Raw genomic sequence first — 22,882 nt, 5'->3', positions numbered from 1 at the left:
AAAGACATGAAGTTTATCCGTACAAGAATAATATCTTATTCGACTTCATTAAAAAAAAAAAAAAAAAAAAACTCATATCTTGCTAGCCATAGTTTGATAGTTCAGTCCTTGTCAATTCTAAAACTTCGGTTTTTTTTTTTTAATGAAATAATGTCATTATAGATAAAATTTAAATAAAATAATATTGCTTTAAAAAAAAAATTAAAAGACAATCCTTAAAATAACCTCCACCGACCCCAGCCACGTGGGAAGACAGTTTTAATAATTATCAGCTCAAATGACTGGTCGTTTTGCCTCGCGAGTTTTTCGTGCTAGGGAGGTGCTGAATGATTAATCGTTTCATTTTGTGACACTAAGGTGGGAGCGTTTGCTTAATGATATGAACCATGGATTTGTAATCTATATATGATCATGAAATCATGGACTGAACTTTTTCGTGTTGAATCATATGATCCATGGAACAGGTGAAAGGAAACAAATGTTCTATCGTCTATGCAAAATCTTATGAGTTAACAGAGAGAAAAAAAGGCCTTGAAGGCCATGACACTGTTGGCATAGCTTGTATAACAAATAATATGATAACCTATTCCAAGGAAAACATTAAAAGGGCCAAGTTTCCATTCATCCTGCAACAATGGAGCCGGCAAGAAATACAAAGCTACAATACGATCCTGGGATCACCTGTGTCTTCAAGGACCCTCATCCATTCCTGCTTGTAAACGATCCTGGCCACTTGCATCCTGCATCCGACATTCCCTCTTGAAGCTTGTATGGGTTTATCACTCAGATGTAAGGTTCTCGCAAAGCTGTTGGCAGCTCCAACTCTGGTTCGAGCTCCCCAAGTGGGGAGAAATAGCTATCCACCATGTCTTTGCTTACTTCTTCTAAACTTGGAGGTTCCCACTGCATTTTCAGATGGGAAACAGATTACTAATTGGAGTAAGAACAATCATATGAGAAAGCAAGATGATAAGTGGATTCAGTACCTTCGGAGCAAAATCCTTATCTACTAGCCGAGCACGAACACCCTATGAAAAAGCAGAATTCAACCAGTTACAATAGATTGGATCTTCAAAATGTTTTGCAGCATGTAAAACAAATATGCAAAGAGGAAAACGAAAATTAAAAGAGAGAGGGAGAGAAGAAGAAGTTACCTCACAGAAATCATTAGACACTCGTTTGGACATTCCAGTGAGTGACATTCGATATTCACGAGCAAGACACTGATCGAGAGATTGAAATCTACCTTCTCGTATCTAAATGCCAAAGAAACTGAAGTCAACCCTATGAATTACAATAGACACCACCATAGTTGTGAAGCATCATTAACCTACCGAATGCAATGTAACTTTTAAGCTCAGTGGTGAGGCTTCTTTTATTTTGCCGATGGCATTTTTACACCACTCATTATAAGAGTTGGCTGCCTCATTTTCCTGAGAAAATAAAGGTTCAAATGTCAGACACACGACTGCAGCACAAAGGGCATTGCATAGAAAATGAAGCTTACCAGTGCATCAACAATTTCCTCAACTGTATCATGGCTGAAACATTTATCAATTGTCTCGATCCTGAAACAACAACAAAGGATGGAAATGGGGAAATAAAGTAAGTTGGACATACAGGTTACATGTTCCATTTCATGTATAAAAGTTATGATGCCTTTTCTTTTTCTTTTTTATTTTGTTTTTGAATGCTACAAGAAACCAAACCTAGAACCACCTAAGAAACCAGCCAACCCCCTTGCCACTGGCCCAACTGTAATGCATTTAATGATCAATACTATACGAACTAATATTGCAATTGTCGAGGAACTAAATCAACACAACAGGATACGAAGTAAAAAAGTAAGAAAATGCATAAGGAGACATTACTTGTAAAGGACGCTTGTCTTATCTGGATAGACAAGGTCACCATATTGTGCAAGAGAAGTCTCTATGACAGTAGCCTCATCTGTGATCAGTTTACCGAGACGTTCTTCAATCAAATCAAGTCTCTGTCAAGGAAGATGTTATTATAGGCTACACAACATTTACGGATGCAGACAAAGAGTAAAAAAGAAGGAATCAAGTAGTAGATTGCAGTGAAAACAGACCTCATGTAATGCATAGTGAGAAGCAAGGCCACAAGCAATCATTTCTACACCATTAAGCTTGTCTCCCGTTAGAGCCAAGTATTCCCCTGAAACAAAGAATACTGAATACCAACACTGTGCCCAAAAAAAAGGGAAAAAATTCTGGTTCACAAGAAAATGAAAGTATGATATCGAACAGAACATATGATAAATAATGCATATTCAAAAGCAGAGATAGTCTGGTGTTACCTAAGTAACCAGGTAGGCGAGAAAGATAAAAGGAGGCCCCTGCATCAGGATGGAAACCTATTTGAGCCTCTGGATGAGCAAAAACCTGCACACCATAAGAATAGTTAAGAAGCACTTCACCTGAATGTGTTTTATGTAACATAAACACCATGGCAACTACATTGATATGATACAAGGGAAAGCACAGTTTCAAAGTTGTCTGACTCAAGTTCAAGAAAATTAATAGTGTTTCATTCAGATGTTAGTCTGTAGCACTAGTCACTTACAGTTTTATTAGTTGCCACACGAAACATTCCTGGCACCGCAATTCCAGCCCCAGATCCCATGGTGAAACCATCCAAGATGGCCACCTGAAAGAATGTATAACAATAGGAAAGTAAATTAAATGATGACCAGTTTAAAGCTACCCACAAATGTTGTTCTATGAAAAACATTGTACTCTTATTACATGATAACAAGATTTCATCCATAAACTTTAGCAGCAGAAACATAGCAAGATATTAGAGTACCCAGATACCATTACTTAGCTCAAAACTGATTGAGCTCTACATAGAGATTTTCTAAGAGGTTGTATTCTCACATTTGGCTTCAAATATGTTGCTTGTAGGTAGACAAACTTATACAATGTCTGGAAATATGTTTTGCATTCTTCCATCTTTCCTGTACATGATCAAAATGCAGTTCGGAAGTGTATCAGCAACAATGTCAGTATCATGACTATTTGTAAATGTGAAGCAAAGGCTGCATCTGAATAAGAAGCAACACTAACAATATCAAAGTTGAACAAGGAGAGAAATGAAATGTTATAAAAGGTTGTGAGTCAGTAATTATTGCCAGGTGATCAAAAGAATGAAACAGATGGAGTAAAACAGTCATGTCCAAAATCAGGGCCCCATCATATCAATCAGTTCTAAAACCACCAACCATTCTACCTCTGCAGAATTTTGTGCAGTGCAAACACATTTGATCAGTGTACTGTCGTCAGGTACCAGAAGACAGATTTATTTTGGCCTTTGAAGTTTGAACAATCTCTCTTAACTATAACATCGAGGAAGGATCCCTAATGTATATGATGGAATGTGGCTCATTCAAAATTCCATGGACATAGCCTTGTGGCTCAAGAACTCGTGAGATAGACACACGGACACACTAACTGTACATATGTGCATGTGTGTGGGTGTGCACATGTGCAAAAGCATGAAACCCACCTTCATTTAACAACTCACAAAGGGAAACGACATCTGAACCGGAACAGAAAGCCTTGCCGCTACCCTTCATAAGATATGAAGAAAGCAGGTTAAACACCAGGCATGACCAAATTGGAGCAGAAAAAATAGTGTCAAATTTTCAAAAACATCTCCAACAACAAAGTAAAAGCATTTGGAAAACATGTTTATAGGATATGTTCTTAAGTAAAGTCAAAGCTCTATACCTTCATCAAGACAAATCCAATATCATGGTTTTCTTCCCATGATTCATACAGTCTCTTCAACCGAGCCACCTACCAAGCAAAAGACCTTCAACTCATTTTCAAATTTTCCACATAGCTACTAAAGAATGCTAACGAGCAAACAGAACATACGAAGAAAACGAGAGCAAACCATTGGAATTGTGAGAGCATTGCGAGAAGCTGGTCTATTAAGAATGGCTGCTCTTGATTTCGCTCTTCCTTCAACCAAAACCTGAAATTTACCACCCAAAAAAACAAAAAGCTCTTTAAAAAAAAAAATTATTCACAAATAAAACATTTCTCAAAACTAAACCAAATGGTGCGCGCACTCAACACACACAAAAAACAAATTAAAAAAAAAAAAAAAACTTCCAACTGGGCACAAGCATTTCTAAACAGCTAAACAAAAGCTCCATTCTCGTGAGTCTTCTTCACATAAATAAACCATTTCTCAAAACAAAACCAAATTTCATAAACACTGAACATACACAAAGAACAAATAATTAAGCAAAAAAGATCAAAACCTTGCACTAAAAAGACCCAGGCTCTCAATTGGGTACGAAAGGTAAAGACTCCAATAAAGGGAAACCCTCCGAATGCTTGTGCTGTCACAGCACAGGTCATTTTGTGGGTCTGAGATAGAAGAAAGCCCAAAAGCCACTGAACTTTTGGTGTCATCTCCGCTGGCTCAAGAAAGAACCACCAGAGCTGATTATTTACAGGGAAACTCCAAAGATCTCCTCTAACAGAAAGGCAGACACCTAGAAGATTCTACCATAGGGTTCCCCCATTATCCTGCTAAATTGTCTTGACTTTGGTTCTATTTCATTTGGGAAGTGAGAGGAATTCCGGCATTAAATTAACACAAAGACTCGAAGCCAATTCGTGGGCATTCCTATCTAGAATAAAGGACGACAAGAAAGCCTACACCCGAAAATGAAAGAAAAAACAGAAAGACCGGAAATGATAAATAGACTCTCAATTGGGTGCGAGTATTTTTTAACGAATAAACAAAAAGCTCCATTCTTCTTAATTTGCTCTTAATAAGCGAACAAATTCTCAACACAAAGCCAATTGGCGCGCACACACAACATGCACAAGGAACAAGTATTGAAGCTCGAACTTAGAAGACAAACTTTCTACTTAAAAGCCTCAATCTTTCAACTGGATACAAAAAACTTTAGAAAAAAAAAGCCCCATTCTTGAGAGTCTTCTATTCATAAATGAACCACTTCTCAGTAGAAAACCAAATGCCATACACACAAAACGTACACAAAGACCAAAACTTTAAGCTAAAAGACTGAAACTTTCTACTAAAAGACTTAAACTTTCAATTGGGTGCAAGAGTTTCAAAACAAAAACATATAAAAAGAGACTGACAGACTGACCTGGTCTTGAGGATCATCATATTGAGCATCGTAAGGTAAAGCAGAGAAGTTTCTCTGATAAGAAAGAAGCCCATTTCTAGCTTGCTTTAACTTTATCAATCCTTTGAATCTCTGCATCATCTCTAGCTCTATTTGCTTGTGCAGGTGTTGGTAATGTATCTTGGGTTCGCTTCTCTATCAATGGAGGCCACCCTTGGTTTTAGTTCGCTGTTCAGTGCGTTTAGCTCTCGCAGGAGAAGCGAGGGAGTTCCCTAGAGGGTGTGGGGTTTTACGTTAATGGGCTAAAATGAATGGGCTGCATCACCTTGTTAAGGGTTTCAATTTGGGTTTTGAAAGTTTTATTGATGTCCCACCAAAGTCCTTAAAGAATGATTATTTTTCATTTTTTAGCTCTAACTATAGTTGAACCAGTTTTTACCATAGTAATGATACACGGCCCGGCTCATAATTTGACTCAAGGTCCATGATATAGATTAACCGGGTTGCCAAAGGTGAATCAATGTTTTAATTTTTTGAAGTAAAATCTTGGAAAAAAAATCAATTTGAGTTTTAATCAGATTGAACAGATCATATAGGTCAACTCCCTTTTATTTTTCTTCTTGAAATCCATCCTAAATCAGGTTTAATGCGATTAGATTTAGGGTTAAAAATTAAAGATTAAGTATTAAGGTGAAGTTTTACAAGTGTTAAAAAATGACTTAATGATAAATAAAAAAAATTAAGAATGCTTGCTGGTTATGTAAAATTTATGTCTTAATAGTGGTTGGTGAAACTTAACAAATAATAATGTTAGATTTAACGAATAATTCAAATTACACAATAAAATTTATCAAAAAGTTGCATCAAATTACAACCATTGTCAATGTCATCACTACACTGCCCTAACTTTGGATCTCAACCCTTGTGATTAAGAACAAATTCATGTATTATGGTCAAATGATTGGTGAGTGTTGACAGCATACGAAATGTAACAAAAATCTTTGTAAGGTTCAGTCTAAAGTTGAACATGAGTTCATCCTTATTTTGTTCAAAGATTACAAAGTGTATAAGAACTTGCAGGTGACCAATCAAAAGCAAATCCGGAATGTCATCGTCGCCTTTGTACGCATTTACTTCCTTGAATCCATTGCTATCATTAGCTTAGAACTTGTTTCGACAAAGTCAAGTGCTTCTTCAAGCGAAAGTACTCAGTTCGAATAAGAACGATGAGCTTCATCCAGCTCGCCTACTGGAATAGCATATGGTGAGTTCCAGTCAGCATCAAAGATTGCTTGAAGCTGTGAAACAATGGCAGGGTTGTATGTCCCGAAACTGACACCAGCTGTTGTGTAAAAATAATCCCATATAAGATTGCTCGTGCCAATGTGGGCTCGTGTATCACTAACTGCATATTTTCCATGATTAACCCGCGTAAAGCCTGGATAAATGTTTCCTGTGCTAGTCCCATTGCTAATTGCAGGTCCTGTCAGGTTATAACCTGGAACTAAATAGTACTTGATCTCAACTTTACCAGAACAGTTGTTATACTTGGAGGAAGAGCAGAGGACATTAGAGTAGAGAAGAGACTTCAGATACTGCTCGGTGTTGTCAATAAAATGAGCCCAGAATGCTACCAGTAACTTCACTGTTGCGTGCTTGGAGAAGACAACCTATCAATTCAACAAAGCCATTGAAATACAAAAATCTTTCAGAACTTAGAATATTCTTGGTAAATGCAGATACATATGCACACACCAAAAAAAAATGCAGTGAGGCATGCACATCTATAAATTAAGAAACTCTATGAGCTTAGTAGAAAAACGTGTTCTGAAATGCTACAAATCTTGTTTTTAAGAAGTGTAGTGATCTTAAGAATGCAGAAACTTAATGGTATGAAGACATGGATACCTCAGAGATTACAGAGGAAAGGGATGACCAATAAACTGTTGGCTTCACATATTGGGATTGGCCAAGCCAGTCCATAGTGTTTATCCTAACAGTGGATCCGGTTCCAACAGATTTAATTGTATCAACCCATGCCTGTTCATCAGCCTGGAACCTGCCAAATGAGAGCTGCTAGCCCAATATAGTATCAAAATGGGCAAAGCATAAAGAGCAAATCACGTCAAAATATATGGATGCATATCAGATGCTACATGCATGAAGTAACCAAAAATTGCTCGATTACCTCAGGAGGAGCAAAGGATAAATAGCTTGGTTGAGGCCACAAATTTGAATAACTGTGCCCGGGAGTTTCTATTGGAATATGGAACATATATGGGTCTGATAATGTTGGATAGCCTGTAGTATGGGGAGCCTTCATGGAACGAGGAAGAGGTGATCTGTGACAGAAACGTCATCTTCAGTTCGGTTAATCGTAAATTTCCAACCAACAAGACAGTAAACCATGAAATGAACAAGGACCAAAGGAGTTGACAAATGAGTTCTTGAAAACTGTCAGGCTGTGATCTCTTCATATAATTTCTCGAAACATTACAGATGATTTTCCAAATCATCTGACCAAAAGAAATTGATTCCAAGAAACAAATAACTTAATTAGGTTAATGGAAAATCCTCCAACACACCTGCATCTTTCTTCAGAATCAATGAAATGTGACCAGCATGGAACCGTTCTATTAACTTGCCACTGTTGATCAGATACAGTTCTGGTGTAAGCTGATGAATTAAGAGAAGCAAGTTTCCATAGGTTTCCAAAGTAGGTTTCAACACTTTTTGCTATTTTTGGACAATCAACTAGATAAATTCCAACCTCCTTAACCTGAAACAATACCAAAATCATGAACATCCACCGCGAGATTCAACTGAAACCAACAACATGCTGAGACAACTAGAAGAGCAAAAAACACCCTAAGGTTATGGATTCTGCAGTTCAAGGAAATTAACCAAGCAACAGACTAGACGACCATTCAAAGTACCTGAGTGAGAGATTTCCAATCATTATTTGCAGATCCAATATACACATCTTGTCGATCCGATATCCAAACTTTGGTATGAATTATGCCTGACCCCCACCATTTACTCAGCAACAAAGTCACACTCTTCACATTTGGCCTTCCTGAAGCAAGGTCAGTTGGTTCTTTGGTAAAATCAGGATAAACACCTGAGTGTTGTAACAGCCTAAAAGACATTCAATTTCACAACAGAACAAACACAGTTCAAATTACAATTACAAAGTGCAAGAAGAATTCCTCTAATTCAAGAGAAGCAACTCTTTTTTTGTGAATTTGATATGCATACGAAAACCCATTACGCAGAAACTAAATAGGCCAAACCCAGATGGAAACCAAATGCAAATCACAAATAAAGCACAGAGGAACACTAGAACATGAAAAAACACACCTGATACTAACATTTCTAAGGGCAGCATCCTCTATGGCGTTGTAAACAGCAGAACCTTGATCAGCGCCAAATCTCTTCATCTCCTCTTTAGAGTAACCATAATCCCCTGAACGAGGATCAGCAGGACTTGCCACTAACTGCCAGTATTGAGCTATAACATCCAAACTCTTAGTAGAATTCTTGGCCAACCAAAGCAACACATCCCCTATAAAACAACAATACAATCATATCAAACACTAAAAAACATAATAGGTTGCAAAATCTAAAATTTATTTTGATAGAGATAGTTGAATAGCAAAAGGAGAAAAACCCATCAAAGTTTTACCAGTGGTGAGAACACCAGGGACAGGAGAGAGGTGTGGCATGTCTGTAGGGATTGATTGGACTAGCCATGCTTTGCATTGTGGTGATGATTCTGTTAGAGTAAGATTGGCTAATAATAATAAGAGACAGAGAGAAAGTGAAATGATGATGTCTGAAAGTGGATGTTTCATGTTTTCTTGTTCAAGATTGTGGTTACTGTGTGTTTTTGTGTGTAAAGGACAGTGCTTTCTGTGATAACTACAATAAATGGAAGCTATTGGTCATTGCTATAGTTGGAAAGTCAAAGGGCTTGACTTTTGGGTTCATCTCAATCCAGGAAAGGAACATGAAATGGAATCTTGTTTAGATCCAGTGGCATTGTTTGACTGATTGAAAGTGTTTTAAGGTTGTTTTTAGATTTATTTGTTATTTTAGTATATAAAAAATTATCTAAAAATTAAAAAAAATAATTTAAATTTAAAAATAATTATTTTTTTTAAATATAGTTATACTGTGCTAACAAAAATAAAAAGTTTGAGCTTACACAAATTTGTGATTATTATTTATAGTAATTGTATATAATTCCCCATGCTAAGTTATAAGTTATAGCAGGTACAAAATAAAGATTTATATATAAAATAATATTAAAATGATAATATTATTAAATTTAATTCATCATATCAAACTTGAAACTTCTAAACATATTCTTTATTTATTTTATTATTTTGATATGATTTTTTTGGCTTTGACATATTAAAAAAAATTTAAATAGCTGATAAAAACATAATTTGACTTTAAAAATATTTTTAAGATGATATTTTTTAAAAAAAAATATTGAGATAACGAGATATTGGATTAACTCAAGTAAATCTAAATTAACTCGATAAACCTGTAATCTGGATCATGAACTTCACTGAGTTTAATAACTATATTTTTAAGGAAAAAAACTATTTTTATTTAATTATATGATAAAAAATAGACGTTTGCAAAACCGAGCACCAACTCAATACCAGAATATTTTTTTAAGAACACGATAACCCCTTAAAATATAAATCAAGATAAATTATGAAACTTAATTTTCAATAATTATAATTTTTTTATGGATTTAATTTTTATTTAATAATGTAATAAAAAAAACAGAGGGTAAAAAAACTTGAATATCAACCTTATGGCAGTGTACTTTTCTAAGAACTCCATAAATAAATCATGAAGCTCAATTCATAATAATTATGTTTTTTTTTAATTATTTTTTATTTAATAATATAATAGATATTGTTTTAATGATACAATAGAAAAAAGAAAATTATTATAAAACTAAACACTAATCTAATTCAATGCGAGATGTTTTTTTAAAATCATGAAAACCTAGTATAAAAATCAAAATAAATAATAAAATAAATTCAATGTAAAAATATATATATAAAAAAAACAAATAAAAAAAAGACGCTACCATTTAACATGTTGATTAGTTCTTGTTAATTTTATCCAATAAAGTTTTGTGAGGAATTACTCTTTAAAATTCCTTATATTGAATGATGGAATCTTGTTAATTAATGGTTCAAAATTTTTTAGAAAAATAATTTTAGAAGATTTACAGCCCCCTGATGTATTTAAATAATTAATTTTATAAGAAAAATAATTAATGAGAGAAACTTCAGCGTTGATGCTGGCTGTAGTGAGAACAGGCAACGGGGACCTGGTCACAAAGCAAAGAGGTGAAAAAAAAAGGAAAAAAGAGTGGCCATGAGAATTTTAAGCATAAAGGGAAGAGAAATCAGAGGTTGGCTGGACAACTTTTCATGAATAATCTAAGTGAACTTCATACATAGACATAGATAATATTACATTTTGAACCCATCAAAAGATGTTAGAAATTAAAAGCCACTCAAAAAACTGATTACACCTCCATCTCATCTACTAGATAAAGATAAAAGAGTAAGCCTCCATCACCTGCTAGAATCAAAACCTACCACTTTTTACACTTGAACAGTTCTCAACAATCTTCTTCCCTTGCTATGTTCTGATGAAGCTCAAATTCACTCTCTCTAGGAGATGGAGTGTCTCCTTTGTCTTGAAGATGAACCAAAGGACTTGGTGTCACCAGGTGCCACTGAAGTTGGGCTCTGCGAACTCCCAGAAGTCTCCGAGCTTCTGTTCTCAACATGCCCTCTACCAACAACCCACAATCTATCAAAGATCCTCCTTGATCGAGATGGCAGCAGCTGCACACCACTTTTGGTGCTCTTACTGTTTTTCTTCAGCAGTTTTCCATTTTTCCGGAAGTCTTCATCTTTTATCTTCATTCTACTCATTTGTTTCTTGAGGGATTTGTTATCGTCAGCTGCTGTCTTCTCCCACTCTTCATCTGTGTTTGTTGTGGAATTTGAAGTATCGCGGGCATTGTTGTTGAGAGCTTGAACACCAGAAGCTGCTCTGACTTGCTCAAAAAAGAGAACTTGGACAACAACACGGAGAGGGAGCCGCTCATTCTGTGCAGCATGCATTGATGCCTCCATTGTCAGTTTCTTGACATCCATTAGCCCGCATATCTTCTTTTTTTCTGCCTTCGTCAAACTGAGATGTTCCTGAATTTAAAATAGCCATTAGTGAATCATACCAGAAAAGCGTTCCATTCACAAGGAAGAGCTTATGAAAGAAAAGTTGGTAACACAGAATCCTCATGTTGGTAACCATACAATATTTGCTGAAACCCATAACCACCACCCTCAACCCATAAAAAAAAAATACAGTCAAGTTCTTCACCATAGACAAAGCAGTTTAAAACATTTTCTATACAGATCACAAATCCCCAGGCACAACACATTTCAGTTGATCATGCTGCTTAAAATAAAATAAAAATAGCATCTTCATTCTAATGTCGCTTGATGTGAGAAGTCCGTGAGTGTTCGAAGCATCGTAAAGGCAGTGATATGGTAGACAGTATATTGTTTTAGTTGTGCAAACATACACAAACCCTATAGGTGCTTAACTATAAAACTGAAAGATTAAATAAGACTATAAATGAAATTACTCAAAAGCACAAAATACTACCTTCAGGTAGATGTCAATGGCTTTGTACAGCCCATCTTGAATTGGTCTTGCCGAATCAGGAATTGACCGTGACAAGTCAATGAAGCTGGCGATGGTGAGATTTGGGTCGTGTGCAATTTCAGCTAGATATCCATCAATCAATTTACCAAGGTTCATCAGGGTTACATGTTCATGCCCTAAAATAAAGTCACCATTTGTCTGGTTCTTCTCATCCTGATTATACTTTTCATGCATCAAATAACGATTAACAATGCACTGAATCAATTCCACGTCATATAATGTGTTTTGAGGAGGCCGGGCAGGAACCAGTAGATCCTTAACAGAAGCCTCATGCAACTTCAAACTGATTCTCTTCACCAAATCTTCCCTGGGTGAGTCATTGACTCCAACCAGAATGGCAAATTTCAACAATTTCAGCAAGAAACTACACGAACAACCCACACCCTTGTCTGGAGGCAACAAACAAATGAGTGTTTCTACCAGATATTTGTACCTCCAAGTACGAGCATCAGATACTGAGTCATCAAATGAATCTGGCAGCCATCTGACCGCGTAAGTTTTCAGTGCCTCCCCAATCACTTTACCATCCATTCTTCCCTTTGATTTCACAGTGATCATGACTCTCTTGTAGAGATCGATATCCAGTTCACATATATCTTCAACCCACCAATCCTTAGGAACAGATTCAATTTTCTCTCTGAAATTTATCCCTTCCTCGACTATTTTATCGGGCACTGACAACTTACGGTTATATGTGTAGGACCAAGTAATGCTTGCAGGGTCCACAGAGGTTTTAGATGCAATGGAATCTATGCACCTGCCCACAATCTTCAGATCTTCAGACCACGGCAGAAGAGATTTGGTGGTCTGAAGAACAATAATGGAATCCTTCCAGCTACGGAAGATACTGGAGTTCAGAAATACCTCAATTTTAAAAATAAGGTTCCCTCGGTCAACGTCCTCAGTCATCTCGAGGTACTCAGCCGCACAACGAGCAGCAACAACATTGTAAGCGTTGAGAGTAACTATCATTCCATAGCAGAATTTGGCACAAATTTCAAAAGCCTTTGGCCCACCAGGAAAATCAACCATATCAATTTCATCAGAGTTCTCACCAGCTTTTGACACAAGCTTTTGCAAGCGATTGCTCTTTGACAAGAGAGGGAACTGCAAGTTCATAAAAGCAACTCATTGTGAATTATAGAAACAAAGGCAAAAATAAAAGGAGCTGTAACTCATGCTGTGAAAGGGCTCTTTTCTGACCAAGTAGTCAACACTTTTATGTAAGTCAGTGGAGGAAGTCCTTTAATTTTGCATATGATAAAAATTAAACTCTCAAGCAATTAGGACTTGGTATAAGAAGATAATATAGGGAAAGCATAATCAAGCTTTTACTAATTCTAGCATCAACAGTACATGGTGAGACCACTATCGAGTGTAGTTAAAAAAATAAGCTACATTAGAAATAGACATCATCTGAGAAACAAAATTTTGACCACCCTTACACGAAAACATGACATGGTTTTACCTTTTATTTCCTTTCCAATTCAATGGACAAAATGCTTTTACTGGAAACTAATTTATCACCAACTCACAAGCCAGCATACAATTGCCAACAAAAGAAAGTAAAAGAAACAAGAAAAAAAAATGCTTGAACATGTTTCAAGTCCTGCAATTACTTACAAACTTAAATTTGTATATTATTGAGATTTAATGGTTATACAATATTCCAATGCTAGTAATAAAGTGATAACTTGACGTTCCTCAAAGAGAACCAATATACCGGTTATTATTCTCTAGATCTCTAGAGATTTGAAAATGTTCATGGGTAGGTGTTAATAGAATAGAGCACTATGACTGACTAGATTCAGAATAACTTGCAAATAAGCAAAGACAAAGATGAGACCATACCTTGTGGAGATTAAACTTAACTTCTCCAACATTTATGATGACATCTGCTGCCAGTTCGGATGCCACATACCTGCATAAGTACAACTAACATGCTAAGCACCCAATAGACAACTCAATGCACTAAATGTGAAGGGCAAGCAGTAAATGCACTTAGGAGGAGTACGATACTGCATGTACAGGGGGCAAATAATAAAATGGTATAAACCATAAAGAATTAAGAGTACAATGAGCATTTTCAATGTTCATGTAAACAAGGATGTGGCAAATTTGTTCATTATCCCGGAATTTGTGATGCCTCACAGCCTTAAAGAAACCACAACGTTATCATAAATAAGAACCTGACATACATTTTTAGAACGAGATAACTAATCCCAACTGCTGCAAGGAATTGATAAATTTAAAGGAAGTTCAACACACAAACTTGTGCATACATTATACATAAAAACAATTGATGGATGTGCTTGGTTTAAAGGATTTTTGGTCTGCAAATGAAAATAACATGGAGAAGAAGATCAGTCCCCAGATAACTAACTACATCTGTTTCAGTGACATTGCTGCAAATCATCCAGAAAGAGAATTACAGATTTCTGTATGAGACAAACCAAAATTCAAATCCCATTCACAGTTACATGGATTTCTTAATTTCACATGTAATCTTGTCCTCTTACCCCTCAAAACTCCAACCATGGGATCCCTCACACTTAAGGCTAAAAATACCCACATGATACTCCCCTAGAGTAGTGCTCTTATGCTTTCATTATATTACAGGAAACAAACAGCTTGCTCATATCTTATTATGCAGCAAGAGAAATACTGCCTATGGTGATGATGCCAGTTGATTAACACAAATGTCCAAAATTATCTGTCTTTTTTTTTTCATTACTCTGAGTAAAATGAGATAGAAAGTAAAGAAACATAATTCCTGTGGAACTAGATCAGCCTGGCCTGAAAAATACATATAAGGTCCCTACTCTAGATTTGTTTTCAAGATATAAAATGTAAATGATACTATGGTAGGTTCAGGACAAATGCTATGGCAATGTTTAGAGGAAGAAATTGCTCATCTGCGATGATTAAAGTTCTCGCAAACACTGCATGACATTACTACATTTGGACCACCAATTCATCACAAAAGAGCCAGTTCAATTTCAGGACCACCCCCTCAAATACCTCTCCTCCCCTTTTTTCTCCGCCCCTCGACTAGTAGTACCAGTAATAGCAATGATAGCAACAACACAAGCAACAAATAATAAGTAAAATAAAAAATAAAATTAAAACTAGTAGAAGAACTGAAAACCAACTCCACATCAAGCAAAAAAAGAAGGGGAAGAAAAATCAGTAATTTTCTTGATTCATTCTAGTAACATCAAAACTTACTCAAAACCCTCAAAAAACTACCAAAATCAACTCGCATGACAGTGTGCTTAACAAGTATGTTTAACAGCACAATCAGCAGTGCTTTTTAGTTAAAATTTCCAAATGCGAGTCTCAAATGCAGTGCAAGAAGGTACACAATTTCTAACAAAAAAACACAGCAAAACCAATTCCTTAGAACTAAATTTGCCAAAAATTAAACAAAAACAAAATAAAGAAAGTGTCTTACCAAAAATAACACAAAATGAAGGAAAACAAAAACAGAACAAGAGGGGGAAAATGAGAGAGAGAGAGAGAGGGAGAGGGAGAGAGGGAGCTTGACTTGAGCTTGAATAACAGAGAAGAACATAAATGAAACCCTCGTACCTGAGAGATTTGCCATCAGCTTGAAATGCATCAGGCTTGGACCCCAACTTCATAAACTTCATTCTTAACCCCAAGTTACCTTTCGAAAAGAAAAATCTTCACTCAAGAACTCAACAAGCCTTTATTCTTTATCCCTTCCCTCCCTTCAAGGATGACAAAGTTTGAGACTTTTTCACTTTCTGTGAATCACTAAAACCAAAAACCAGAGAGGAGCAGAACAGAGACAATAAACAAACAAGCAATCTCTTATACCTAAAACCAGAAATGGCGGGTTCTTAAAGGAATGAATGACTGAATTCTCTCTCTTTCTCTCTCCTAAAACACTCTACCAGCAGACCAGACCATAATATACATTGGATTGAGACAGACAACCTCTGCCTTTAAGAACCAGACACCACCTCGAAATTCGAGCTGTCCCATTGATTTCTAATAACCCTTCAGTCATACTACTACTAGTACTAACATTTTGGTTACTCTCTCACAGCAAGAAACCAAACAAACGATGTGGGGTTGTTACAAAAACAACAAAACAAAGTAAAATAAATTGTGGGCTTGGAAAATTAGAGGAAAATAATGATTAAGAAACAAGAAAAACCAGAACTTGGGGCTCAGAGAGAGAGAAATGATTCTTTTTTAAAAGAAATATGGCGTCAGAAAGAGAGAGAAAAAGCTTCTTTGGCTATGGGATTAGCAAGGAAAAAAATATAAATAAAGGGAGTTCAGAGTAGTGCTGTAGAGAGAGAAAGAAAAGGAGAGAGAGTATTGCTTGCTTGCTAGCCTTTGTAACATATCAATTTCAAGATCAAGATCAATAAATTCTTCGCCGCCTTTGCTTTAAATCACACCACATCACACAACACACAGACACACATACACCTCTCTCTCTCTCTCTCTCTCTCTCTCTATCGCTCTATCTCTCTGATCTGGTTCAAAGATCTTCTTCTCTCTCTGTTGACGCAAATCTCAAGGACATCATCCTATTTATCTCTTTCTTCGTATGGGAAGCAGTATATTATATTTTATTGCTTTGTTTATCTCTGTAATGGAGTGTAATCAATCTTGGTTCAGTTTATCTGACGTAATTGTCTCATCTTCTTCTCTTCTCTTCTCTTCTCTTGTTGGGACTTGAGACTTGAGAGAGAGAGAGAGAGAGAGAGAGAGAGAGAGAGAGAGTTATTATTATAGTATTGGTTTTTTACTGCTTTCTTTTTCTCTACCTGAATTTTGCTTCTTTTAAAATCTTAACAAATAAAAATAGTTATTGTAACTTTGTGTGGTGTGGATTTTTTTTAATGCGTTGCAGTATGTTTTTAATTAAAAATTTATTTTATATTAGCATATTAAAATTATTTAAAAACATGAAACATATTAATTTAATGTTTACATCAACACATCACAATTTAAAAATATAAAATAAATTAACTTAAAACAAAAATATCTTTTTTTATAAAAATATTTTCAAATCAAAAAAACAAATAAACTTTAAAAGTTGGAACTCAAACTGATTTAATTCAATTTTATATTCTAAAAATAAAATAAGTTCAATTTAAGTGCAATTTTGGATTAATCTTAGTTCGGTGAGCTTTTAGTTTATAATTAATTTTTTTTATTTATTTAGTTTGGTTGATTTGATTTTATCTTATTTTTAAAATTTAAAATCTGAACCGAATTTAAGAAAAATAACTAAAATTATCTAAAAAAATCATTCAACTCAGTTAACTTTTAGCTGATTTTTATAAAAGTTTCAGATGACTCAATTAATTTATTCATCTCAGTCTAGAATTACTTTTGTCGTATATATCTTGTGCATGTAGAAAATAAAATTTTAGTTACTGTCATACAGAGATAACCAAATGTAAATATGCAATTTCTTTAAAAAGTAATAATGATAAATATAAAAAATTAAACTGCAAACTAAACGAATCTCTTGTTAACAAATAAAATGTCGGAATAACGGATGTCAGAATAACGGTTAGGACATTACTATATTTTTATTAAGATAAGAACACAAATTCAACTTGTAAGAAGCGTATTTATCGAGAGGAGCAGTCACAAATTCTGAACAAGACTAACCTTATTTTTTAAAAAGATATGAGAATACCCAGATAAAAAAAAAATCCCTAATGAGAAATAAATTATATATAAAAAAAACTAAATGATAGCGTTAAATTTGTGTGTAACTGTACTGTTACAATTGTTTTTATTTTATGTTGAAAAGGAATTCTCTAATGATTTTTTGTGCCATAAAATTAAGTTTATTTATTCAATTAATTAGAGATAGCTAATTATGCTAGGGTTAGAGAATTATCAAAATCAAAATTTCTAGACTACGAGAGGTGGTATGATTAGAAACGGCGATTCTGCTTCAGTTTTTGTAAATTTCAGGGTTTGTTTATTTTTGTATTTTAACAATATTTTTGAAAAAATTTAAATTTTTCTTATTTTTTTTTTAAAAAATTAATATTTTTTTTGATGTTTTTAAATTATTTTGATGCGCTGATATCAAAAATAATTTTTAAAAACTAAAAAAAATATTATTTTGATATATTTTTAAATAAAATACATTTTGAAAAGCAACCGTAAACACACTCTCAAACAGTTCGTTAAAAGTATATTTAGTATAAAAAAATATTAAAAAAATATTTTTAATATTTTTTAATAATATTGATATTAAAAATTAAAAAAAATATAAAAAACACCATACATATATTTAAATTGATTGATTGTATATTCAACAAACCATATTCTGTGGGTTTGGTTTTCATTGCGGTTTGGAAAAGAAGTGTCTGGCGCATAATAAAAAAACAAAAAGTGTTTGGGCAGCAATTATTTATGCATGATAGTAAATATTATATCTTTTATATTTAAAAATCCAGAAAAAAATATTTTAACTTAAACAGGTTTAAAAAAATTTAAGTGATTGGAAGTGTGGTAGTTGTTATTTTTTAAAGTGTTTTTTATTCCAAAAACATATTAAAATAATATTTTTTTATTTTTTAAAAATTATTTTTGATATCAGTATATCAAAATAATTTAAAATTATAAAAAATATATTAATTTAAAATAAAATAAAATAAAAATTAAATTTTTTTAAAAGTGTTTTATATGACAGTGTCAAATACTGAATCTGGATGTATGGATGTAATTGGATGATTAAATTGTATTATTTAGACGTGACTGAATTAATATAAAAATCAATTTAAATTAAAAAACAATCAAAATCAAGCTCTAAATTACAAAATTACCATGTTAATTGTAAACTTAATAACCGGTTATAAAGGATTTAATTGTCAAAAAAAGTTGTTTTTTTTAGATACTTTATTACGATGATGTGTACGGGAGTGGGGGCCTGTGAGAGACAGGTGGATAGCTGAGAGGGATGTGACCTTTTCAAGGGAAAGCTTTTTATGCCGTTAAAGCACGCCACCTTTTCATTTCCAATTTCACCCTTGTTGATTCTCTAAATTCTCATTCCTTGCCCTTTTGTTGTTTTCCTCTCTGTCACCTAGCTTTTTGTCTTTTGACTTTCTTTTAACACGGGGGAATTTTACTGCTTGGACCGGCAAAAACAAAAAATGGTCCAATCCCATTTGGCCCACTATATTTGTTCCCTTCTCTTGCTGTACAGAAATCTTGCCTCCCAATTCCGCCATGAAACTGTAGCTCCAACCTTTGTGCTCTATTTGTTTTCTCTTGAAGCATTCATGATCTAACCTTCTCACATGTTTCCACCCTCCATGGAGGCAACGTTTGGCTCTCCTTCCTCGTTACATGATGCTCCGGTTGCATTTTGTTACCGCCTCGGACGGAAAAAATAGAAACATGTTTGGTCGAGAAATTTGTATATATTTTTAAAAATTATATTCTTTTTATTTTTATTATACTTGTTTTTTGTATCATGCTAGTTTTAGATCACGTTTGGTTGTTGTTTCGAAACAACAACCAAACGTGATCTAAAACTAGCATGATGAATGACTAATTTTATTTGATTTATTTAGAATTTAAATTTGTGAAGTGTTTTAATTAATTTTTTTGTTTTATTTTATCGATTTTTCTCGTTAAAAAAACAAACAAGCTACGCGAATTCCGACTAAAACATCAAGAGAAAATCATCAAAATATTAACATATCTTAAGAAAAATATGCAGCTTGCATGTGCTATACAAAGACTTTTATGATCTGATTTATAGGGTTAGAAAATAAGCATTTTTTTAGCCCCAAAATAAATAATGGTCGGTGGGTGGTCTTGCGGAGGTCATTTTGGTTACTTCAAGGCCATTTCTAAGAACATGGGCAGGAGGGTCAAGTAAGAAGACCAGTGAAAAGGAGATGATGGTGTGCTTGATAAGTATTAGTTCCCTACCAAATTGATTTGCCTTCAAATCTGTTTTTTAAGCAGGTAAAACCAGCCGTGTGAAAGAAGGGAAAACGGCTCTAACCATTAATTTTTCTCAATTTTTTTTTTTTTTTTTAGTTGCAAATCAAAAGACAAGATCAGGCAGCCTCCAACCTTGTTAAGCCATCACTAGCCTTTCACATTAACTAAGTTTTAAGGAATTTAGAAGAAGAAAACCAGAACCTGATCCGACGAGTTATCGGAGAAGGATCCGAGCCGCTGGTTAGGTAGGTCACGGGTTGAAACTCGACGAGGATTGTGTTTTGAATCATGTGTTTTTCAAATCAAATCGACGAGGAAGATTTTTCTTTTCAAGTTCCATGATGATATGCAAATTGCAGCTAATTGGAAGAGGGAGATCTAGAGCATGATGACTCGTTTGGTTTAGAATGCTTCAATAATTTCCTAGCATAATTAGAAAGAAGATGGGATACCAAGGTGGGGCAATGAATTTAGTATTATTTTATCTACAAACAATCATTCTTGTTCAAATCTTTCAAAATGATACTTCAATTAATTACATGATGATCGTAAAAATTAAGAAAAAACTTCAACCTTGTCTCAATCCTTTGGCCCAATTCTTAATTTCATCACACATCTTCATACAATGGAACACAACCCATTGTTAAAGAATCCAAAACATTTAAAAATATATTAAAATAATATTTTTTTTATTTTTTTAAAAATTATTTTTGATATTAGCACAGCAAAATGATATGAAAACACTGAAATAATATTAATTTAAAGTAAAGAAAAAATAAAAAAATTTCAATATTTTTTAAAATCATTTTTGAAACGCTAAAATGATTATATTTAAATAAAAAGCATAATTTACAAGTAACCAAAGTTAACATCTCTATAAGCATAAATCTAACTTTGCTTTGCTTTTTCGGAAACAAGTATGGAACTGCAAGGTGTTGATTTCCTTCTCTCCTCTTCAGTTTTGTCAGCTTTTTTTTCTTCTTTTTTTCATGCTGTAAGGTTGCCATGCTCATGCAATATGCTCTCTGATCTTTACATCTTTTTCCCTAGGGTTCGCATATCCCTACAAATCCCCTGCTGGATTTAGCATCTTGTGTGTGCCTCGTGTCATATTATGCCCCATGTGTGATGGTTTTCTTAGTGGGTATCCTTAGGCAGATTTCTTGTACTGCTCTCCTGAGCCAGGCTGAGGACCACAACCAAATCAAGAATATCCAGTTCCCAATATCAACGAACGTGTTTCTCCTTGGAGACAAGGCTTATCTTTTGTAATTATGGAAGAAATGCACTTATAAAAAAAATAAAAATATAAGAGTGAATTGGTTCTTCTAAAAATTAAAACCTTGTTGATTTGGTTTTTTGGGTAAGTTTTCACTCTTGGTAATTATTTTTTTGTTAAAACTGTGTTGATTTAGTTTATTTTTTTTTAAATTTTTTTTTAATATTGATCTAGTTATATTAGAATTAAGTTTGTCCGAGCCAATCAAACCTATAAAAATCCAATCTAGATCAATTAAATTTAATCAGATTGATATTTTTTTCATTTTAATTTATAACTCGTCTAAAATTGAGATTTAAATCGAGAATTTTTCAAGTCAACTTACCGACAAACAAATCTAAATTTATTTATTATTAGTTTGATAAGTGAAATTGGGTTGATGTAGCCTCACTTGGTCCCGAGATACATGTGAGGGGGGAAGGAGTAAGAACAGCAGGGGACCCTTTTGAGTTGAATAAAACTGTATCAAGCCTCTAAAATTAATTGCTTGAATAGTAAATTTGGACCAATGCCCCTTTCAGACCACCACCAAGGAGGTCCTAATCCTTTACAGCTGCCTCATAATTGTGCGATTCAACAACCCTCTGTACCTTTTACCAAAGTATAAATATTAATATTGCGATGAGGAAAGAACTTCAGGCGAGGACTTCTGTTTCATTTCCTTTACTCCACAAGTTTCCCTTTCCAAATGATAGTTACGTTCATCATCACATTTACTATTTCTGCATCAGCTGCCCAGCTAGCAGCCTAGTAGTCCCCAGCCCAGAGACAGGGACACAGATGCAGGTTTTAGGAGGAGGTCTTCTACAATGGTGGTTGTTGCTCGTTTATTTCCACGTCAAAACTTGGGATTTTTACCCTTTTTCCCCCCTTCTTGATCTGAAGAGGGTCGAATCCATGGTTAGAACCCGTTTGTCTAAGTTACTGTTCCTGTGTTTTTGAGTTGAAAAACATGCTTTTCGATCCAAAAAGCAGAGCAGATCTTTTACTATTAGCGATTACAATTATTAATTAATTAATCAAGATATTATTTAATTAAAACATTATTTAAACTTCAAGATCAAATCGAGAAATTACACTGTGTAGACTATTGACAATCATGCTTCAATCTCTCTCTCTCTGTTTTTTTTGTTTTTTTTTTTTTCCCTCTGTTGATTAACTTGATTAGATGAGTGAATTAGCTAGCTGTGGACAGCTTCCAACAACCATATCTTGGAAGGGTAACTCTATATTCCTTGACAAAAAGCAAGTCCGATGCTAAATGATCCCCATGTGTGACTCCAAGGAAGGAATTATTTGAGGCGTGGGCATAAACCATCATAAAATAAATGATGATGGGAATGATGGAGGACCCAGAGCGATAATGGCCATGGTGTGGACGGGCTTTACCTCGGCAAAAAGGGCGAAGTGGGGGACCATGCGGCTCCCTTTATGCCCAACCTCCCTTCATGCTCTTCGAATAACTTCACATCTCGAGCGATGGCTTTTCTCCGAGGGTCATGACTTGTAGATTCTCTCCAGGTTTTATGCTCTTAAAGCTCGACATGATTGTACGATTTACTCGCCTTAGTCAATCCTTGCCCCCCTCTCCTCCCTATAGGGCGATACAGTGCCACCCACACCTGTATACCTTCGGATAAATCAAGAATTCGAACACCCATCTCGGCAAGGTCAAGACTTTCGTCTCCTCGAGTCTTGTCTGTTCCCCCCCTTTTTCTTCCTTC

The 22,882-nt window shown here is 34.6% G+C and overlaps 3 protein-coding genes across 3 annotated transcripts; all 3 read right to left on the bottom strand.

The window, feature by feature from the left end:
- Nucleotides 1–406: 406 nt before the first annotated feature.
- On the bottom strand, nucleotides 407–5,442 carry LOC7458419 (3-hydroxyisobutyryl-CoA hydrolase-like protein 2, mitochondrial). The gene is made up of 14 exons (XM_002324875.4): nucleotides 5,159–5,442; nucleotides 3,922–4,002; nucleotides 3,753–3,821; nucleotides 3,529–3,592; nucleotides 2,901–2,980; nucleotides 2,587–2,670; nucleotides 2,321–2,405; nucleotides 2,093–2,178; nucleotides 1,872–1,993; nucleotides 1,508–1,568; nucleotides 1,335–1,433; nucleotides 1,155–1,256; nucleotides 987–1,028; nucleotides 407–903 (listed from the first exon to the last, which is right to left on the bottom strand). Exons 1-14 carry the CDS (start codon nucleotides 5,276–5,278, stop codon nucleotides 784–786), a joined length of 1,215 nt encoding a protein of 404 aa, XP_002324911.4. The 5' UTR covers nucleotides 5,279–5,442; the 3' UTR covers nucleotides 407–783.
- Nucleotides 5,443–5,952: 510 nt separating this feature from the next.
- On the bottom strand, nucleotides 5,953–9,072 carry LOC7458420 (uncharacterized). Its single transcript, XM_002324876.4, has 7 exons — nucleotides 8,823–9,072; nucleotides 8,498–8,702; nucleotides 8,074–8,275; nucleotides 7,723–7,916; nucleotides 7,326–7,479; nucleotides 7,046–7,210; nucleotides 5,953–6,807 (listed from the first exon to the last, which is right to left on the bottom strand). The coding sequence occupies exons 1-7, from the start codon at nucleotides 8,989–8,991 to the stop codon at nucleotides 6,346–6,348; spliced, it is 1,551 nt and encodes a 516-aa protein (XP_002324912.2). The 5' UTR covers nucleotides 8,992–9,072; the 3' UTR covers nucleotides 5,953–6,345.
- A 1,509-nt stretch (nucleotides 9,073–10,581) lies between these two features.
- LOC7458421 (BTB/POZ domain-containing protein NPY1) lies at nucleotides 10,582–16,646 on the bottom strand. Its single transcript, XM_024590315.2, has 4 exons — nucleotides 15,503–16,646; nucleotides 13,763–13,832; nucleotides 11,852–13,018; nucleotides 10,582–11,385 (listed from the first exon to the last, which is right to left on the bottom strand). The coding sequence occupies exons 1-4, from the start codon at nucleotides 15,562–15,564 to the stop codon at nucleotides 10,846–10,848; spliced, it is 1,839 nt and encodes a 612-aa protein (XP_024446083.2). The 5' UTR covers nucleotides 15,565–16,646; the 3' UTR covers nucleotides 10,582–10,845.
- Nucleotides 16,647–22,882: the final 6,236 nt, after the last annotated feature.

Source organism: Populus trichocarpa, chromosome 18, assembly GCF_000002775.5.
Source record: "Populus trichocarpa isolate Nisqually-1 chromosome 18, P.trichocarpa_v4.1, whole genome shotgun sequence".
Taxonomy (NCBI): domain Eukaryota; kingdom Viridiplantae; phylum Streptophyta; class Magnoliopsida; order Malpighiales; family Salicaceae; genus Populus; species Populus trichocarpa.
This window is presented reverse-complemented; position numbering and strand designations above follow the sequence as displayed.